At 41.3% G+C, this 19,800-nt stretch overlaps 1 protein-coding gene across 3 annotated transcripts in view; it reads right to left on the bottom strand.

The window, feature by feature from the left end:
• Positions 1-19,800, bottom strand: part of PLAG1 (PLAG1 zinc finger) — a 50,499-nt gene that overhangs the window by 6,762 nt on the left and 23,937 nt on the right. Inside the window, exons 1-3 of one of the 3 annotated variants that reach the window (XM_044928757.2) lie at positions 11,668-15,129; positions 3,596-3,694; positions 297-655 (exon numbers count right to left, since the gene is read on the bottom strand). In XM_044928757.2, the coding sequence (XP_044784692.1) occupies positions 297-538 (242 nt within the window). In that variant the 5' untranslated portion in view covers positions 539-655; positions 3,596-3,694; positions 11,668-15,129. Of the gene's footprint in view, positions 1-296; positions 656-3,595; positions 3,695-11,667; positions 15,130-19,800 lie in introns of those variants that run through there. The other 2 variants (XM_025265385.3, XM_025265387.3) reach the window with 2 other exon arrangements.

The raw sequence follows: 19,800 nt of genomic DNA, 5'->3' as shown, positions 1-19,800 counted from the left end.
ACTGCAAATGCAACTGAGCAAGACAGAATATACTCACGTTAACGTCCATACCCTTCTCTTGCAATTTCTTTGTACAAACGGACATTCTACTCTTGTTTAAGCATTGCATTAAAAAAGATCCAAAAGCACTAACACATAAAAGTCTGTGACTTAGAATGCTAAAACGTCTAATCTACTTAAACATTTCTCTCTGCAAGTCAGCGGAAAGAGGTGGATACAAATATATACGTTAACAATGGCTTCAAATAGCCAACATAATAGAAAATAGAATCTGAAAGACAAATAGAGTTTAATACCTTTGTAATTTGTACTTAGAAACAAAGGCTTTCGTGCAGTCTTGTTGTATGCACTTGTAGGGCCTCTCTCCTGTGTGAGAGTAGGAGTGCACCTTTAATTTCTCAACACTGTTAAAGGCCTTGTCACACAGTTGGCAAGGAAAGTTTTTTCTTGGTTTGGTTTCACCACGCTTACGTTTCCCTGAAGGGACTTTCTGGGTATCTCTTACTTCTGACAAATCACCAGGAATGACAGTGGCCATCGCAGCCTAAAGCAGGCCTTCTTGTTGGACACTTGGGAACTGCCCAACTCCACTAAATGATTTAGCTTTAGGTGGCTTCTCAAGTTTCATGTGGTCGTAAAAGAAAGCAAAAAGGGACTGGAAAAAAAAATAAGAAACAACTAGTTTGTAACTAGATTTAATTTTTAAAAGTTTTACTTGCTATGTGATGCTTTTGAATTAAAAAAGAAAGAAGAAACCATAAAATGGATTCAGCTGGTCTAATGTAATATCTTTAGGCTTCTTTTATATTTGTCAAAATACATATTAAGGCATTGCTCAGAATGAACAGTTCACAGATCCCCTGAGATCCCACCTGACAAACGTCGTACTCAGGGAGAGCAGCAGGGAACCCTCGGGAATCATCAAGACGTGACGCTGTAAGTAGCATCATTAAAGCTTCACTTTTTACAAGGACCCAGAGAACATAAATCTCGCTGAGAACATAAAAATGTTTCCACGTATGTTTTAATGTCTAAAAATCCTCTTAATTTGTGCGAAGCAGCTCTAGCCACAATTTGTGTTGTAGAAAAATATAGATAATCAGCCAAAAACTCTTTTAGGCACCTTGTGAACCACTCAGTCCAGGGAAGGAGTTCTTAAGACAAGAGACACCAGAGGCCTGAAAGAGTTGAACTCAGTGCCCAAGGTGAAAATCAATTCTTTACATCAGTGTCATCACACGAAGAGGGGTTTCTGACTCAAGAGTAGAAATGACTTGTCTTCAGGACAAATATGCATTCTTGAGGTGGTGAAACGTTTTGGTGTTATGTTAGGTGAGGGTCACGGCTCCCTGTCTCTTGGGTGGAAGCAATGATTTGGCTGAAGTAATTTTCCCCACTGTCTTTCACGTCATAGAAGAAGATGCTGTTCATGGGGCACCCAGGGAGAGCGGATGACCAGATATAGGGGGCTAGTCTCTGACACACCTGTGACCTGTGAGAGTGGTAAGCACAATACTTGTGCAGCAGTACATCAGTGTGGAGGAATCAGTTTGAAAAAGGTGGGTCAGAGTTTCAACTCATTATCAGTGCTTTGAGAAAGAAAGAATGAAATGTATATTGTGTATGGCAAAGAGCATGTCTACTTAAAAACTTACATTGATTGAAAACTTTGAAAACTTGTGGACAAGAGATAGTAAATATTATCAACTGTATTTCTCAGAGGAAGAAACCAGCTCCTCAAAGATCCATTTGATATTAAAAAGGTAAACGATTCCTCAAGTTCATGAATGCTAGTTTTTAGCAGGGTACTATATTTCTAAGAGACACAGAACTGATAATACCAGCAACCTCTTTCAAAAAGATCTGACTTTAAATTGAAAATTGGCAGGTGGCTAAATGTTATCGACTACTGATTAACTGGATTTCTCATCCTATTATATATTCAAAAAGCAATGAAAACCAGTTTCTTTCTATCACTTGTGTTTTGGCATCAGACTGACGCTTGCCCTCATGAAAAGTGGATGGATTTAACCTATATTTTTGTAAAATTAAGTGTACATTGCAATTGACCCTATTGTATTTTTAATGTAAAGACTGTCCCTAAACAGGCAAAATACAGCAATCATCTGCTCATGTGACTAAAGAGTAAAGCATGGATGTTGAGTTAATCGGTGTCTGAGTCACACAGCCTTTCTTCTTCAGCAGGCAGACACATCAAGGCTTTCCTTCACGCCTAAGTTTCCTCTGCAGTTTAAAAGTGACATTAACACTTTTTTCACACAACAGCAGGGTACAAATTCAAGTCCCCACATACTGTGGAATTATGTGAGAAATAAATATCAAAAGATAATGGAAAATAACCCACATATTTTCAAGCACAATGTGACCGTTACCAAGAAAGACCTTAGACTTGGTCATCAAAAGCCTCAAGAAGGTAAAAAGACTGAAAAAACACAGAGGGTTACTGCAGAGAAGAGAGCATTTGTACCCAGCTGTTATGTGAAAACTGGATAAATCTTAATTACATTGAATTAGTGCACAGTACTTTTTGGGTAGACTATATCCTTCTACTTTTCTATGTATTAATTCTATTAATTTTTAAGAGTTTGCTATTTTGAGAAACTTCAACTAAAAATTATCTTAATTTATCTACTTAAAAATTGTAATATGTATTAGAACTATATGTAACTCTGTTCTGTATTTTCCAAGTCTCCTGTATATGTTATCATACTTTTCATAATTTAAAAAATAAAAAAAAAATTTTTTTAAGTGACATTAACACAATTAATGCAACTGACATCACTATTGCTAACACAATGTGTTCCCTCTGGTTTTAGATTTTTCTGAATCTCAACGGCTTGTTCTTTCCCTGTTATATTTTCATTCAAGACACAGCTTCTCTGCCTCTCTCAGAAATATCTAAACAGCTATTCTGCTGTAACCAGTAAAGACAATGTAAGTTGGTATACAGCATTCTGCCAAAGCAGGAAAAGAGAGTAATGTTGACTTCCTAACATGATGCTTTTGTGCATCTATTTAGAATGGTGTGGGAAACAAGCTGTTAAATTTTGCAACTGTTAAGTCAACATGGAATACAAAGTATCTAAAACCCCATGTATAAGTAATATCTGAAAATATTTCATAGACTGGTCATATTTTGCCATTATCATGTTAGAAGAACCCAACTATAATTGGGCCGAGAATTCCAGTTGAGAAAAACAGTTTTTAAGTTATTGAAAAGAATGTACTAAAACTGCATCATGATGCAGCAAACAATTGATCCTATGAAAATTGGTGACACTCAATATGGAGTAACACAAGAATTCTGTTATCTTTGGATGTACAGACTGAGCAATGAAGAATTGCATATTTCAAATATTACACTTTTCTAAGACCAGCTGAAATTTTTTCATGGCTAACAATATCATTTAACTCAATATACTTCAAAATTTAAATTACTTACAGTGCATTTAAAAACTATAGGATAAAGTTGTGACTCAACATTGTATAAAAATCCAAATTTATAATATGCATATCAACCAAATACTTCAAAGATACATGCATAGAACTGTAGTGATTTTTGTTCAATGCATACCTGATGATGGATGGATGAAGCCTCAGACCTTGATCTTAGCCAGTCCCATTGACTCTTCGTGGAAGAGAGTGGAATCCAGTCCTTCCCATTTTGGCCAACCTATGAAACAAAAAATAAGCATGGACTACACTCTAAACGGAACCAGTCCGTAAGTGATGGAAAACACGGGATCAGAGAATGGCGATTTCATGACACATGCTTTTTCATTCAGTACTCGGCTGAAGAGTCATGCATTAATTTTTACCAGTTGCAAATCTTTATTAGTTCTGAGCACATTTACATGACCAAATTAAGGCAGAAATGAAAAGTAAGACAGTATTACCTAGATAAATGGCATCTCGTGATGCTGAATGACCCCACACTTTTCCCCAAATTCAATTTTTTAATCCTAACTTGCCTATTCAGAGAAATGCCTGTTAGGGTGACTGTAAACCAAATGGATCAAATTTTCATGAAGCTAAACACTACTCAAGAACAGACAAGCTCGGTTCTCTCTTGGGGACAGCGCACCAGCAGCCTGAGCTCAGAACAGCGGGCTCCCTGAGGAGAGCACCTCCCAAGCGCACACTGCCCATGCTTGTGCAACATAGGCTTCTACGCTATATGTGTATTACCTGCAATAGCCCCCACTTTATTTCCCAGGATGCTGCAAGCGCTGCTGACATGTGGCAATAACCTTGCACTCCTTAGATTTCAAAAGCATGCAAGGGAAGTTAAATATAGGTTTCCTACAGGAGAAGGGGTATTTTAAGAGATCGATGTTGAAAAACCTTAAAATATCTTAAAAATGCCTATTAGAAGCAAGATCCTTAGTAGACTAAGAAGACACATTAAAAAAAATCTGCTGATAATTCCTGATTGTACAAGTAAATGTGAAAAGAACAAATAGCAGAAATGGTCAAAGAGAAGGGGAAAAAAAGTAGACAGTACAGGGCACAGAGAAATAAGTAAATCCCAAATGGTTTAAAGATAACAATTCAGAAATCATGATTATGCAAAACTGAGGAGAATATAAATCCAATACTTGAAACAAAATAAGCTTCTCCGATGACAGGTTAAATGACAATAACTTTACTTAACATTTGAAGTGAAGTGAAGTGAAGTGAAGTGAAGTGAAAGTCACTCAGTTGTGTCCAACTCTGCGACCCCACTGACTGTAGCCCATCAGGTTCCTCTGTCCATGGGATTCTCCAGGCAAGAATACTGGAGTGGGTTGCCATTTCCTTCTCCAGGGGATCTTCCCGACCCAGGAATTGAACCTGAGTCTCCTGCATTGCAGGCAGATTCTTTACTGACTGAGCTATGAGGGAAGCCCTAACATTCTAAACACACATTTAATTAATTTCCCCTGAAATCAAATTTTCACATTAAGAATTTGATGATCTGTAGATACAATATTTAATAGAGGGCATTCAAGCATCAATACAAAAATACTACAGGTATATGTGAAAGCAGTATTCTCATAGTTTAAAAGACAAGAGAAGACAAAAATTTAGACTAATAAAGGATGCTCAACAAAGTTAAAGCAAAGGCTCCATTTTTTGGTAAAGCACAGAACATGCATAAATGGAAGAACTGAATTCTGCACTTCAAAACTGCAAAATGATGAATAAACTTGGTGAATACTTACTTGCCCAGGGCACATACTGGGTTTTTGGTAGGGTAATTAAGAATATGAAAGCCTGTGTTGCACGTTATGCTAGTTCATAATATAAATACTTTACACAGTGGAGGGTGTTTTCATCTCTATTACCTCCCTGGAACTCAATGGGTCTGAGAGGCAGATGCTTTTATCACTATGTCCATTTTAAAGTGAGAGGCCCAGAGAAGCTGAACATCTTGACAGCATGTATGTGGTCAAGAAGGGGCCAGTGTCCTATGTCGGTCTTATTCTACTGCTTTGTAGAAGGGCAGGCTGGCAAACCAATGTGCAAGTGGATAAATCCTCTGATTACACTTAAAAGGCATGAAGAAATAGGAGATGGTCCTCTTTTCTCTATTAGAGCTGCCAATATGACCCCCAAACAGACACACCTTTAAGATTTAAAAAGCTTGTTTTAAATAATGACAGTTTGTAAAGTAAATTTAAGGTAATTTAAATAGCAGTTAAAGTAACAAGTAGCATATCTGTCTCAGTAGATAATGATTTATAGGTAGAAACAAAAATCTAAAACCAAAGTAGCCTAGTGAACAACAATTTTTCTTCCTTTTTTCCCCAACCAATATAAGTTTTACTGCATCTCAAATACATTCATAAAATTTTTATTTATGCTTATTGTTCAATGGCGTTTGTAATAAAGAAAAAATCCTTTAGAGTCAAAATAATTCAGTACAGTTTAAAATTACATCTATTTTGATTTGAAATGTTACAATAGTCTACAAATTACTCCACTTACATATTTTACACCCTGAAATAAAATAACAGACATCATTTTCATTCATTTTATCACAAAACATAATTCCAAAGTCATGGTTAATTTCCCTGAATTCAGCCTAATTATTTTGAGTTCTTATGACAGGCTAATTATTTCCTCAAACAAAGGAAACCAGAAGCTGTTTAGAGTTTATAACTATTTGGCTTGGCATAATAAACATAAATATATAGTTTCCATTCATGGATTCCTAACTAAAATGCCAACTAAAATTACCTGTGTATTCTCTTTTATACTGTTAAGAAAGTCTTTAAAAAAGCATTATGACTGAAAAGTCTGCAATGAAATTCGCACTCCAGTTTTTCTTTTTTACATATCAAAGATGGGTTACCATGCTTTTCCAAATAATTACAAAGTTCTTTGTCTTGATCTAAAGAATCATAGAGCAAGGTAGAAAACATACATATACCTATTTTAAATTACCCTAAGATGAAGTAACACTCTTCAGAATACCTGCCCAGTTTTTGCTGGTACCAGAACAGATGTTATTTTTCCTAGGGCGACTTTGCATACACAAAAACAATAATTAAAGAGAATATAGTGTGTGCGTGCACATACACAGGTTTATTATCTCCCTGCGTTTTACATTCTGAAATGGTGACTCATGCAGAAAAATAACAAGCGAAATGAATCATACATCAGAGGGTCTACTAAAATGAATTCCTATGAGGATGCTGACAAAAGAAAAAGCTTGAATTAAAACTATTTCTGTACTTTGTACTTTAAATTTCACAGTTCTGATAGTTGTTTCTCTGAGAGCTGTGAATTTTGACAACACTTACCTGCATCGATAACTCTTTCATATTTAAGCTAGAAGTCACGCATATACTTTGCTAATTAAGGGCAAAAGCTATCATAATCAAAGTTTCAGTCTCCTTTATGCTAATCATAAAACCCATTAGTAAACAATTAAGAAAACGTCAACATTTGCTTAAAACATGTTTTTTATGTATAGTAAACAGGTGGGTTGGAAAAGGAAATTTACTAGTAATTAATAATTTATATGTATAAAACACGATAAAGCTTTGAATAATGTGAAAGAAATTACTAACATGATAACATAATTGAAGTCAATTCTGAGGGGCAACAGCATACTTAGAACACTTCTTTGATACGGTATGATAATGGCCAAATTTTTACAGCATTTGGTTTTTGCAGGTCTGCAAAATCCCTTATTAAGAATAATAACTTATCTTGTATGTATAAAAACCTAAAACAGAAGTAAAAATAGACTGTAGGCAGCATTGGGGCAGGAGCTGTATTAGTTATATTCAGTGTTGTTTCCCATAAAAGGAAGTAAAATTTTTGTTGAGTGAATGAAAATAATTAAAGCAAGACAAGTGCTTTCCAGCAAGGAAGTGAACTTACAGGCTCAACCCCCATAGTAGACACAGGACAGAATGCATGTATCTAAATTCAAGTAAAAAATAATACAGTGTGGATATAATTTGGTCCAATAAACTAAACTTAAGCCACTAGAAAGGGACTTTCTAAACAGCTATTTGTAAGGCCTTAGATTAAAACAACAGTGAAGTGAAGAGAAGTGAAAGTTGCTCAGTTGTGTCCGACTCTTTGCGGAATTCTCCAGGCCAGAATACTGGAGTGGGTAACCTTTCCCTTCTCCAGGGGATCTTCCCAACCCAAGGGACTGAACCCAGTAACTGCAGTTCAAACCTGTCTGAAATACTCCTTTTGTTTCATAGAACAAACATTCTCTGACTGACTTTACTGTTAAGGAATCACTTAGTATAAGTGTATAATATCAGTTTGGTCCCCATTCATTCCTTTTTTTTTTTTTTCTTTTCTTTTTTTTTTTTTTTTGCACCCCATTCATTCCTAAAGCAAATTTTTAAAGTGAAGACATGCTTGGAGCCTGCGTCCGTGCCTAGCATGGACCAGGAAGGATGGCTAGATGGTTAGGCGGTTAGAGAATCTGCGATGCCAGAGGACAGGATGGAGCAGGGCACATGCCCAGAAGCAGGAGACACAGCAGTGAGCAGGGCTGCGCCTGACCTGGCCTGCCAAGTTGTAACCAGGTACCCAAATGTCTCATTTTACACCCGGAATACTGATAATCACAGAACTAATCTTCCTATCTTTGATGTCGTTAATGAAAATCCTTCAACTATGAGGACGCCTTTTTGGAATTGCTTTATGTGGTATTTTCAACTTTTGAGCAATTCATTAAAAAACGGTTCTAGGACAGCCCTTCTGAAATTTACCACGCGATGTAGCCCTACAGTATTTTGAAAGACTTTAACATTTAATATACAAATACTGAAAGCCGACAGAGAAGTGAAAGGAATTGCAGACCTATTTGTGCTTAAGAACCAAGAGGAAAAAGTCAACGGATTCCAAAGTGGCATCAACAAACTCCGATGTCAGTTCTTTCCTCTGCACAATGAGGATGTTCCTTTTGGGGCCACCTTGAACTTAGGTGTGGGCTGTTTATTTCATTTTCTAGAGTCCCCAGAAGAAAGAATAGATAGCTGGATGAATAAAACAAACTTATCCAAATAAATTTTATCTTTCAATTCAGAAATGTCTTCCTTGGTTAATTTATTTGGTTGTATGTGTGTATGTGTGCTTAGTTGCTCAGTCGTGTCCGACTCTTTGTGACCCCATGGACTGTAGCCCACCAGGCTCCTCTATCCATGGGCTTTCCCAGGCAAGAATACTGGAGTGGGTGGCCGTTCCCTCCTCCAGGGGATCTTCCCCACTCAGGGATTGAACTTGGGTCTCCTGTACTGCAGGCAGATTCTTCACCATTTGGCCACCAGGGAAGCCCTTTTTTTTAATGGTTGTATATTCATATCAAAATTAAAAAAAAAAAACAAAAAAAACTAAAAACTACAGATGGGTGCTATGTTAGAGCATTTTCACTTTCTTCATCTAGACAATTAGTATTTGCAAACAGGAAATGAGCACAGAATGATGCAAAAGAGAAGCAAAGATGCCAGAGAAAGAGCGAGAGAGAGCAAAAAATCTCAAGTACACCTGAATATAGAGTTAAGATTACTTAATCACAATTTTATTTCTAGAGGTTCTCTTTTCTTTCTTTTTTTTTGCATAAAGCATTCCCAAAATACTGGTGCTCAGGCTAGGATTATAAAGCAGGCTTCACAGGTCAGCTCAATCTGAAAACTGCACGTGTCTCAAATTGGGATGACTTGTTTCTCTGTTTTTCTTACCACTGACCCCTTAAATTCCTAGGGCAACAAGAAAAATGCTGGACACCAACTATAAAAATGTTCACACTGAAGAACCCTGAACATTTGGAGGGCTGCCTCCGTGCATAGATGGTTAACAGCCAATGCTATTAAAATGACAAATACAGCATCACCCAGGCTTCGAGTCTGACCTCCCCAAGCACGCACACTGAATCTGTCTATATGTTCAGAACGAGTACACATTACAACAAAAGGGGTAAGGAAACACAGTTTCGCTAAGTTACAAAAGCTCATGCAGAGAATTAGTTTTAAGCCATCTCAAAGTCGGGTGCGCTGTGGATGTCAGCTTATGTTGCGGTACACAGTAAGGCACAGATGTTGTGAAGTGTGACCAAACAGCAAAAACACAAAGGAACCCACACCCAGAAAGTTTCCACCTGTGCCCTCACCCTGTCCTCCCTGTGTCTGTGTGACTGTCTGGGGGCAAAAACACTTCGATTGATTCCTACCAAGTTGAAGGTGAATGGGATTTGTTCTAGGCAAGCCTGCTAAGCCAGGGGCGGCCGCTGCCCCTGCCACCAGAGGACCCCTGCCCTCCCCCAGCTGTCACAATTAGAAGAGACCTGATAATTGGATTCCTTGACCAGTTTTACTTGAGACAGGGTGAACTTTTTTCAGAATGAAGCTTTTCAGAACACTATGTCTCTGAAGATTCTTATGTCTAACATGGAGGGTCAAGTCCTTGTTGAAGTGACCTGTTTCTCCCCTGGGACTGTAAATTCATCTGCAGGGAGACCACAGGTCACCCCCTCCACATCCCTGGCACAATGCCAGATGCTGGATGAACATGCATGGACCACACTTGAGTCCCTTTAAGGAACTTCAGGAATCAAAGCAAGCAGGTGAACATGTTGTGGGGCTCCTGAAATTTCAAGTGAGTTTCAAAGCAAGCTGAGAAGACAAGCCCCACAGGAGGAAGATGTTAGTCCCGCGCTGGGGTCGAGACCCAGTGAGCATTTGCAGCCGTTGGGAAGCCATGGATGTGGGAAGCTGTGGAGATGTGGGCACATCCCCTCGAGGTCACCCTGTGGGTGACCCAACGGGCAGGGAGGCACCCCTGGGCGGCACTTGGTTGGCCTGGACTTTTAGAACATTTCTGCTGTTGAATGTTCAGCTCCATAGCTCTGTGAGCACATGCAACCTGTCTCCACTGTGATTTACTGTTGGGAAATGAATGGTTTTATGGGAAAGAAAAAGGAACCAGGTAAAATTTAAAACCCTTAACAGAGGATGTTCTTCATGTGATCTTCAACGGGGGGGATGATGTTGAAAATGTCAGAGGTAATTTTTGACCAGTTACAGACTAAGAGAAATGAGAAGGGAGAGAATCTGTGTGAACAGAGTTGGCTAAGTAAAAGAAATGAAAAAAATTTTCTTTTTCTAATTGCTCCAAAACAGCTTCATTCAAAGCAAGTGTAAAAGTTACAATGAAATAGAAAGAGGAAAAAAAAAAATCCATAACCTGTAACACTAGAAAACCATTAACATCTTTATATATAACTAAAAATATTTACAACATAGGAACAGCTATAAGTTTATTCTGACTTGATTTTTGTGCTGAGATTGGGGCATTTCAGCCAGATCAGTTTGTGGGCCTTTCATCTGATCAGAGCTCCTTCCCTGTGAACTGTCAGACCCTGCCTGGCCCTCGGCCTCTGGCCGTGTCCCTCCTTCCCAGGCATGGCCCGCCTGCTGTTGGTGGAGTTCGGGTGACTCGAGCCCATCCTCTGGCACTCGGCATGGCCATCTGTGTCCTTCCCATCCCAGGGCTGAGGGTCCAGGCCCCTAAACCTCCATCCTGTATTCAAGGTCTTGCTGACAAGACTTACCTGGTACCAAATCCACATGTGCCTGGATTTCCAAGTATGGCTATACTGTGATTTGAGCCACTGAGCTGCCCCTACAGGCTGCAGACTCTAGCAGCCTGACTGTGTCCTCTTTCCAAGGTCAGCGAACTGTTGCTGTTCCACCGGGATCCTTATTCTAGCATCTGCTGCATCCCACCTGGCAGGGCCAGCCCTGTCCCCACCTGCTCGGAGGTACCCGGACCCTTCCCAGTGGACAGAAAGAGATACAGTGGAAACTCTGGGCAAGACTTGGAGGAGGAAGAGTTCATCTGCAGGCTATTTGGGGAATGTGGACAAATAAGCTTTTACAGCAGCTCTGCGTTTCGTGCACGAGACAGGGGAAAAATTGCTCGTTGCCAGGATTCCGATCCTTCTGTGAGACCGTAACTATTAATGAGGTCCTGATGAGCACGATACATTTTGATGGACCTAAGAATAGTAAGTGGCATGCTTATTATGTGGCAGGCTTTCCAAAGCTTTTAATGTCGTATCTTCTATTATGAAGAAACTGGAATAAGTAATCACTTGGAAAGCCATGCCATATAATGATAAAAGCCACCTACCGGGGGCTCTGTTCCCAAGTCTAGCAAGGCAACCTTATTAATAGACCGTCACAGAGTGAGGCATTCTGGGTGCCAGATACGGCCAACACACCACCAAGAGGCGACCTAAAAAGAAAAGAAGAGTTAGTCTCAAGTTCCAAAAGTCACACCAGCTTGGCTAATGGCACATGAACCACAGTGCTGTTCTTATTCATTACCACTTATTCATATCTTGATACTTTAGTGGGAAATCTAGCTCAGAATCTGTTAGGAACAAATGTGAATCAAAGAAAAATATTTACAGTACATGGAAAAATGAAAAGTAAACCAATCAATATGCCTTGACTCATGCACTTTCCCCTTGAACCACCATGAAATTATCTAGGTTGTTCATGTTTTTAATTCAGTAAAAGAGTCCGCGTTTACTGTTGTTTCTCAGAATTGCTGCTTATTTTCTTCATTTACTTTCTAAACACATGCACTATTTTTGCTGTAACACGTTTTTGAGAAAAACCTTTAGGGGTGTGTATTTTGTTCCGAACAACAGGTGAGGCAGAAATCCCGACGGATGAGTGTTTCCTTGTGGGCTGTGTGTTCTCGGGGAGGGGGAGGTGTGTGGGTTGAGGACGGTGTGCAAACCTAGAGCACCCCCGAAGTGGAGGCGGAACAAGGACAACTGGCACCCAGCCGCTGAGCTGGTCTTCAGATAAGGCCGTCACTGGTTCTAAGGTGAATTCGCAGGTGGAGAGTTCATCGTCAACAAAAAGAAAACCCCAAATGAACTCTGAAGCCTCTACTGTGAATCTTGTCCTCAGCTTCGTTATACCATGCAGGTGATGGAGACCTATGTCTGTGGTGCTGACTACCGGAGAAAGAGGCACCACGAGCTCCATGCAGAAACCATCTGCTTCACTGCCCTGGACCAGGGGTCAGCGTGCAACCATACATAAGGCCGTATTAGCATGACAGATTGACAGCAGAGACATTATACGGTGTAAACTAGGAACACAGAGGGTCAGAAAAGGAGAAGACTACTACAGGCTTGTGCTTGAAGAATGTACAATAAAGAAGAAGAAAAGTGGTGTGGGGAGCACGCTGATAAGCCAGGACTTGGCACCAGTGCAGGTTACATGCAGGCCAAGGTGACCCCTGGCTGCAGTGGGGTGTAGTCATGGATATCATAAGGGTTCAGATGAGAAAAGTGCAGTGATGTCCGAGGCTGGGGGCTCTCACACCCATGTACTGTGACAAGAAGCAAGTGTGAGACAGGTAAGGGATCCACGGCTCTGAGAACAAGTACCAGGGAGATGGGGTGGATGCGGCGAGCAAAACCAGTGGGGGGAGGACAAGGGGCAGGGAGTGCTTGTCCCATGGGCTGCGGAGGACTGTGCTGGACGAGCACAGAGCTGAAAACCAGCAAGAAGAAGCTTTTCCAGAGAGAGGCCACCCATGTGCCCGACAGTATCAACATAGGAGGTGAAGGGAAGGTGGACAGACAGCCTCCTGACACAATGATAGGATGAAACTGGCCTTCTGTGGTGGGTGGGGGCAATCAGGCAGAGCTTCGAGAAGGAAAAGGTGGCAAAACCCACAAAAAGACAGGACTGCGAAGAGTTCCAGAACCACCCTGCACTCGTGTGCAGAGTTCACCACTTAGGAATGATGGCATCAAGCTTCAGCAAGAAAGAAGGTGGACCAGGGAGTGAGGAGACTGGGGCCAGGAGTGGGCTCCCCTCAATCTGGGTGCCAGCAGAGGGACAGGGAGTGACCTCCAGAGAAGACAGACTTCTTTTCAGAGCTTTGTACTGGAAGAGGAGAAAAATGGTAGGGCAGTGGCTGGTGGCCGTCAGGTGCCTGGCAGGAGAGACAGGAGCGAGCTGGGGTATTGAGGATAGAGAGGCGGGAGGGCAGGGGCAGAAGACAAGGCAAAACTGTGCCCGAAAAAACAGACAGGTTTTCATCTAAGGTGATTACAGATGTGGGAGAGACACACACTAGTCCTGCAAGTTGTTTGGTAAAAGGGGTAAGGGGTGTGAGGAGCTGGCTTAACTTGGTCAGTGTCAGCAGAGCCAAGCAAGAGGGTGGTGTGGGTGTTTAGGATGGGGGAGGAGCAGGGTGCCCAGCCTGGGGACAGTGGCCAAGGTTAGAGTGATGCTGTGGCGGACAAGAAGGGGGTGTCTAGAGGCATCCCTGAGGCTTTTATATAAACAAACAAAACCTGCCATAAAAATTAAAAATTTCTTAAATAAGATACAAGGACGTGATGGACAGCATAGGCAGTATAACCAATATTTTATAATTAATCTGAAATGGATTATAATCTATAAAAATATTGAATCACAAATTGTATTCCTTAACATAACATTGTAAATCAACTATACTTCAAAAAAGAATTTAAAGATCAATTTAAAAAATTAAGTTTCTTAGCTATTGCTGTTGGGAGTGTAAATTGTTGAAGCTTTTCTGGAATATGTTGTAGAAATAGGTACTCAGAGCCTTTTAAGTGTCCATGTATGCTGATCTGATAAATAATTTCTAAAAATGTAAGGAGAAAAACCAAGAAATAAAGATTTAAGTATAAGCATGTTCAAAGCATATTTTAAGAATAAAAGTTTAAAAAAGAATAAATTGATAATGTCTAATAAAAGGGGTTAGCAGGATATGTCTATGTGATAAAATAGTCAGCCATTAAAAACAATGAATCACATGATTAAGCACCAATATAATGCTAATAATTTTTAAAAGCAGGACACAGAATACACTGTGATTCCAATTTTCTGAAGTACACACTTAGAACTACTCCTCCCCACTCACCTCACAATACCCTTAAATGTCCCTTGCTAAGTTATTTTAAAAAATTAGCAAGATATAGACTTTATATTCTTCTGTATTTTACAAATGTCTTACTTTTACAATTAGAAAAAAATAATTTTACCTCCCCACCAAAATAAGCTTTTTCAGATAATGATGCTGGGAAAAAAAAGAACTTGTATCCATACCTCATTCCATATACAAGTAGACCATGGACACAAACGTAAAACCTAAACCTATAAAAATTCTGTGAGGAAACAGGATAAAGATTTTGTGACATTCAGTAAGTCAAAAACTTTTTGGCTACAACACTAAAAGCACAACCCATAAAGCAACAAATTTATTAATTAGACTCCATCAAACTTTAAAACTGCTCTTCCAAAAGACAATGTAAAGAGAATGGAAAGACAAGCCACAAGAAGACTGGAAGAACTCTGCAAAGAATGTATGTGATAAAGAACCTGTATTCAGGATATACAGAGAACTTCTGAAACTCAACAATAACAAAAGCCAATCAAAAAAAGGGCAATGTTTGAACGGACGTTTTAGCAATGAAGACATATGGATGACAAATAAGCACATTAAAACATGCACACCATCACTGGATCATGCTGCTAAGTCACTTCAGTCGTGTCCGATTCTGTGAGACCCCAGAGATGGCAGCTCACCAGGCTCCCCTGGCTCTGGGATTCTCCAGGCAAGAACACTGGAGTGGGTTGCCATTTCCTTCTCCAATGCATGAAAGGGAAAAGTGAAAGTGAAGTTGCTCAGTCGTGTCCAACTCCTAGCGACCCCATGGACTGCAGCCTACCAGGCTCCTCTGTTCATGGGATTTTCCAGGCAAGAGTACTGGAGTGGGGTGCCATTGCCTTCTCCGACTGGATCATAAGGGAAATGCAAATCATACCACAAGGACACACTGCTGTCTACACACTAGAATGACTACAATTAAAAAAAAAAACAACTGACCATCTGACTGCATCAAGTGCTGGTAGGACTCACACCACTGGCCGGAAGGTAGAAATGTACAATCACTTTTAACAAGTTTGGCAGTTTCTTAAAAAGTTAAATATGTGCCCATCATGTGACACAGCCATTTCACACCTATGTGTGTACCCAAGAGACAAGAAAACATATTTCTGTATGAAAATTTGAAAGTGGATATTCAGAGCAGTCCTGTTTGTCAAAGTGAAAAACTAGATAAAACCCAAATGCCCATCAGTGTGTGAATGGGTAAACAAGCTGTAGTAGGTTCAAACAATGAACTAATCACCAGCAATGAGAAGGAATAGAGTACTGATACACACAGTAACAGGATGAACCACAACATAATCAGGCTGAGTCAAAGAAGTCAGGCAGAAACACAGGGGCATGTTACATGATTCCATTTACACACCATTCTAGGAAATGCAAGGCCATCTACAGTGACAGGAAACAGCTCGGCGGTTACTGGGACGGGATGGGGCAGCAGCATTCACAAAAGGACATGAGCAAAGCTTTGGGAATGACAGTCATTCTCCCTCTGGTGTCTGCGCTGCTGGTTTCATGGCTGCATCCCCGATGTCACCACCTGGCAAACCATGCACCTTAGATGCATGCCGTTTACTAGACACCGATTATACTTCAGCGCTGCTGCTGCTGCTCAGTTGCTCAGTCGTGTCCGACTTTGTGACCCCGTGGACTGCAGCCCGCCAGGCTCCTCTGTCCATGGGATTCTCCAGGCAAGAATACTGGAGTGGGTTGCCATTTCCTCCTCCAGGGGATCTTCCCGACCCAGGGATGGAACCTATGTCTCTTGCATCTCCTGCATCAGCAGGTGGATTCTTTACCACTACTGCCACCTAAAGCTAATAAAAGAAGGTAAGTTTTCATACTGAGAGAAACTTAAAATTGATGAGTCTCAGAAATAAATCATCATATGAATTTGCTGGAGTCTGCACAAAAAAACCCCTCTACTTTTCTGTGAAATGATAAATTCATCAACTAAATTCTTCATAAGGGTTATGACTCAAAATGACTAAAATCCTTCCTTCCCATTCAGAGAGGGTAAAAGAAAAAAAAAAGATGAGCGGGATCCTGGGCTGACTGTTAGAGTCACATTCAGTCCTTACTAGAAAGGATAAGATGTCCGGGCCGTTTTCAGAGCAACATTCTCAGCTGTCGCCCTTGGAGGAAGCCAGCGAGGTTCACCTGTTTCTTGCACGCTGGCTGGCACATCATACTCGGTGATTTAGAGGCTCCGGGAATACACTCTGCCTGGAACTGAGACCGACACACAATAAATAGTCTGGGGCAGGTTCCATTTATCAAATACCAAAGAAGCACTTGGTGGAGAGCCGCAATTCAGCCTGGGGACAGATCTTCTAAATATATTAATTAGCAGTAACCTTAAAAAGAAAGAAGTGTCATGCTGACTGAGAGGCCTGCCTTTGATTAACTAAAAAAATAATAAAGTAACAGTTGAGCCAAGACAATCAAAGAATTAGTAGGTTATCAGTCAAGCACGGGCAGGTAGGGGGTCAGGAACAGCATGGTGGGTCTGGGTGACTTCAGGCAATTTGTTTTTTGTAGCCAAGAGAGAAAGACAGGAGGAAGCTGGAGATGGTGGAGGAGTCCTGAATGGGAGCTGGACATTTTAAATTATCTCCTAATTTAAAATTATCCTAAATGTGGGTGTCTGTATAACATGTTCCCTCCCATCCCACTCCCATCCCCACACACAGTTTTAAATCATTCAACAAACAGCCAACCTCTGTGTGCTTGTCTGAAACAGAATTTTCCTATCAGTTGTTTTAGGTTAGCACGTTTTCTTTTAAAGAAATGTGATCTTCCTTACTTAGAAACTCAGGCCATTGCAGTGTTTGCTGATAGGTATCAATAATTAACAAAAAGGGGTTTACACCCATCGGTATGAAGCCTGAGGGTCCTCTCCCCTGAAGCCCCAGTCAGGACCTGGGGGGCTCCTTCCGTACACCCGGCCCCCCACACTCTGATAAGGACTGAGTGACCAGGACTGTGTGTTTCCGTCACCGTGACCAGTGCAGTCTGACGATCCATCGTCTTCACGATGCTCCTTCGGAACTCTGACTTGGAGAGGGCCTCAAAACACAGACTCTTACCCGGGTTCAGGGCCAAGAGAGTGGGGACCAGAGGCACAGGCCCCAATTTCTGAGAGTCAGAACCAGAACCAGGTCTGATCCTGCTTGACCCTTTTCTAAGGGCAGGAAGGGACCATGCAGGCCTGTGAGCATTATCATGGGGACATACCTAGATCTCTAGTGGGGTTTCTCAGGGCTCAAGGTCCCAAAGTCCCCTATTCGGTGGGTGACTCAGGATTAAGTGCTGACCCCAAATGGCTGGATGTGTGCTTAAAGAAGAGAGTTCATTTTTTTTCTCCCTCTTTACTGGCACAGGCTCCTATATAGAATCAGAGCTAACAGAATCTCTGAAGGACAGGCAGGGCAGAACTATGTGTGAAGAAGTGTTCGGTCACATGTGGTGTGAGATGCATATGAAAACTGATACCTGTTGAAACAGCTTATTTTTGATCGTCTCTTCTAACTGTGGTAAAAGATTATAACACATCTGTGAAAACAGTAAGATTACTACAAACCAGAGAAAACACCTACTTTATCCAGGTGCACACTAAACCCAAATTCCTCACTGTGATGCTGTGACATGGAAACGCCTTGGTCACACAGCATCTTGAATTTGTCCCCTCCCCACAGTCTCCTGAAACTGAAGCGGGCTTGGCAAGGGTTTGTGAACTGAATGGCATCTTGCACAGCCAGGCTAGTGGAGGGATTAGGGACAGAGGGAAGGAGACAGCATTCCTATATGTCCTCGGCTAAGTCTAACACAATGAAGATGGCTGCAGTCTTGGACAGTAACTTCCCATGGTCTCAAACAAACAATGTGTGTTTTCTGAGGTTTCTACATGATATTTGCATTGTTCTCACACTCCTGCTCACCCTTTGCAGAGGAAATGTTTCTAAACATCTTTGCGACTCCATGGACAATAGCCCACTGGGCTCTTCTGTTCATGGGATTCTCTGGGCTAGAATATTGGAGTGGGTTGCTATTCTCTTCTCCAGGGGATCTTCCCCACCTGGGGACTGAACCCAGGTCTCCTGCACTGCAGGCAGATTCTTTACTGTCTGAGTCACCAGGGAAGCCCTGGTGTTTAGATGTAATTTTAACTAAATGCATTTACATTGGGCTGACCTTGTCAAACAGCTCTCTCCAGCAAACGCAGTGTTTGCCAAATTTATCTACAGGCACCTGCCACAATCCTGGACTTGCTTGTTTTGTTTTTTTTTTTTTTTTTTTTCAAAAACTTTACTGGTATTGATGAATTGGGAGTTTTGGATTAGCAGATACAAACTATTATATACAGGATGGACAAACAACCAGGCCCTACTGCAGAGCACAGGGAACTCGTCAACATTCTAGGATAAGACATAATGGAAAAGAATGTGAAAAAGAATATATATACACATATATAATGGAATCACTTTGCTGTACAGCAGAAACTAACACAACACTGTAAATCAACTATACTTCAATAAAATAAATTTAAAAAATAAGTTATAAAAAAACTTTACTGGCACTGATTCTATCATTAATGGACTGATGACCCAGAGACCTGAGCATGGATTTCTCCGTGTATTGACGTACGCCATATTAACATGCCTCATGGTCTTTCTAGACCTAAATATCCTTAACCGTAAAGAGAGCAGTCAGTTCCAGATTAAGTGGGCTAACCAGGACGTAAGGTCAAAGTGGCCACAGAAAATCATGGTGAAGACAAAACGTGTCACAGCAGTGCATTGATGGGTGACCCTTCTGCTTTCTAAACTGAAGCCCACTTAGATAACAAAAAGTCAATCCATGCTGGGGGCGAGGGGGGAATGGAGCCTTCGGAGGTGACAAAAGACAGCAGAAAGACTCTTGGGTCTGCCTCCAGTGGGGTCCCTGGCGAGGCCACAGAGAAAGGTCCCTCAGAGCCGAGATCCTGCCTTTTCTCATCTGTTTCCACATCCCCGCTACCTAGAATGGGGGGGTGCATCAAGGAGGTGCTCACACATGTGCTGATGGCATAGGAGGAGGAAGAGAAGGGGGCGGGGGGAAGCTGTCCTCCTGTTGGCCACGTGGACCTGTGGAGGGGTACAGCTGCCCACCCTACTTGATTTCCCTTTGTGAGCAATGAGGAACTGGCTGAGCATTTAAATGAAACTCCCTTGGGTTCCCTTGGGGCCCAGCAGTCAGGAGCACCTTGCTGTGGTTCCTGGCTGGGCCCACCCTCACCAGACACTGGGACGCTGCAGTCACTGTGCCACCTGG

Source organism: Bubalus bubalis, chromosome 15 (genome assembly GCF_019923935.1).
Source record: "Bubalus bubalis isolate 160015118507 breed Murrah chromosome 15, NDDB_SH_1, whole genome shotgun sequence".
NCBI classification, from domain to species: domain Eukaryota; kingdom Metazoa; phylum Chordata; class Mammalia; order Artiodactyla; family Bovidae; genus Bubalus; species Bubalus bubalis.
The sequence above is the reverse complement of the archived record's forward strand: the minus strand, read 5'-3'. Positions and strand labels throughout refer to the sequence as shown.